The sequence below is a fragment of the Suillus plorans genome (assembly GCF_016647745.1).
Source record: "Suillus plorans strain S12 chromosome Unknown HD556scaffold_119, whole genome shotgun sequence".
NCBI lineage: Eukaryota > Fungi > Basidiomycota > Agaricomycetes > Boletales > Suillaceae > Suillus > Suillus plorans.
Genome location: NW_024537503.1, coordinates 25946 through 27787, shown reverse-complemented (window position 1 = coordinate 27787; position 1842 = coordinate 25946). Strand labels below are relative to the sequence as shown.

Genomic DNA, 1842 nt, shown 5'->3' with positions numbered 1-1842 from the left:
TCACCCGGAACAACCATTTGCACCGTTCCCACGACCACCACTTTGGGGAGAAGAGATGCGCGCCATGATGGTGTTGTGGATCGCAAGAGAGCGTCGTTTGTTGGAGTTGGAAATGAGGGAGATCGAGTACCTCTTAGGACTGAGAGGCGCACATTAGCTTCATGGTTTGGAGTGAATTTACGAACTCACAACGCTTTCACCATGCATGTAACCTGTACCATAGGATAGATTTTCCACTCCCCGATGCACATCAGTAAATGTGAGATACACTGTATTCACAATCATGATCCAATCCGCTCGTCACCAAAGTAGTGCCGAGCAACGCGAATTAAGCCAACCAGACAGTTCGTCACTGTAGAGACGTCCATAGAAGGGGGTGAATAGTAGGGCTTGGCTGGAAGAAGGTGCATAGGGACCTGGCGGCGGTGCCAGAGGACCAGCCTGTCCTGGTGGAGGCGCTGTGTATGGTCCAGGTGGGCCGAGTGGCTGTCCAGGGCCACGTAGAGGACCAGGTGGAGAAGTAGCACGCACATACGGCCCAGGAGGCTGCAACTGAGCAGGCTGCATGGACGGCGAGTATGGACCAGCAACAGAAGGAAGAGGAGCATGCTGTTGGGCAGGAGACATCAACCGATTTGAGGGTGGTTACATGCCCTGTGGATGAGCAGGAGGCCCAGAGGGAGGTTGAGTCTGAGAGGGAGGTGGTGGGTACATCATCCGCTGTGCCACCTGACTTTGCATGCTTGTTGACTGTGGCGGAGGGGGAAGAGGAATGTTCTGACCATGTCCACCCGTATGTGGGGAACCAAGAGCAGGAGGGGACGTAATTCTGGGAGAAGGAGCATTGGGGAAGGGAGACACTATAGCCGGGGGCTTCTGAAGATTCAGTGAAGATGAGGCGCGACGATCATTGGTCACAATGGGAGCATCATTCCAGCTACCGTTTGGTATGCATTTTGGTGGTGCAGAAGGTATAGGACCACGGGACGGTGGCAAATGTTGGTATTGGGCTGAGCGTAGAACTGAAGTGGGGTGAATCGGCCTGGCAGCAGCGGGTATAGCATATCAATCCGCTCGTCACCAAAGTAGTGGCGAGCAATGCGAATCAAACCAACCGGACGGTTCGTCACTGTAGAGATGTCCATAGAAGGGGGGTGAATAGTAGCATCTGATGGCACATTCAAGTTATTGCCTGAACTCGTCAAGGCATTCATGAGATCACCCAGATCAGCAATAATAGCGTGTCCACAATCATGTGCCTTTGCTTTAAGCTCCTGCGCGATGATATCGCGCGCGTCAGGAATGTGAGAGAGATTTTGTATCAAGGTAAGAGACTGCTGGAAGGTGCATGATGAACATTCTCCGACCGCAAGAATGTTCATGATCAAACATAACACCAAGTGGGGGATTTGTGGGGGGACAACAACTAAGGGTTTCACATCTGTATAAGCTTCTGCCGAGACATCAAGCTTAAGAGGTTCAGCTGACGATGCTGTCAATGAACATCAGATTTTGATGTGGGGCCATAATTGAAAACTGACCGGTTGATTTCTTCTTATCCGATTTAAGACTTGTCAGAGGTTTGGTAACCGTTGACAAGAACGTCACGACAGAATCCATTGTCGAGGGTGTTTTGAGGAGTGATTGTCAATCAAGAAGGCCAAGAAGTAGTACAATTGGCAAATGTGTCTAGGGGGTTGCGCCTCGGGTCAGCGTGAGCACGAGGTAATCATGTGTGCACCCACATGACACGAAGTTCCAAGTCCTTCATCAGAGAACCTGTGAGAAGAAGATAATAATCCCCAGCAAGAACTCACTGGTTTACTGATGTTGTTTGACATA

General features: G+C 50.8%; 1 protein-coding gene across 1 annotated transcript; it reads right to left on the bottom strand.

Annotated features, from left to right (window-relative positions):
* Nucleotides 1-1620, bottom strand: HD556DRAFT_1459787 (uncharacterized protein; the record flags this gene model as incomplete). Its single annotated transcript, XM_041308217.1, has 6 exons — nucleotides 1-139; nucleotides 190-269; nucleotides 532-609; nucleotides 650-829; nucleotides 942-1492; nucleotides 1542-1620. 6 exons carry the CDS (start codon nucleotides 1618-1620, stop codon nucleotides 1-3), a joined length of 1107 nt encoding a protein of 368 aa, XP_041152570.1.
* Between the last annotated feature and the right edge of the window lie 222 nt (nucleotides 1621-1842).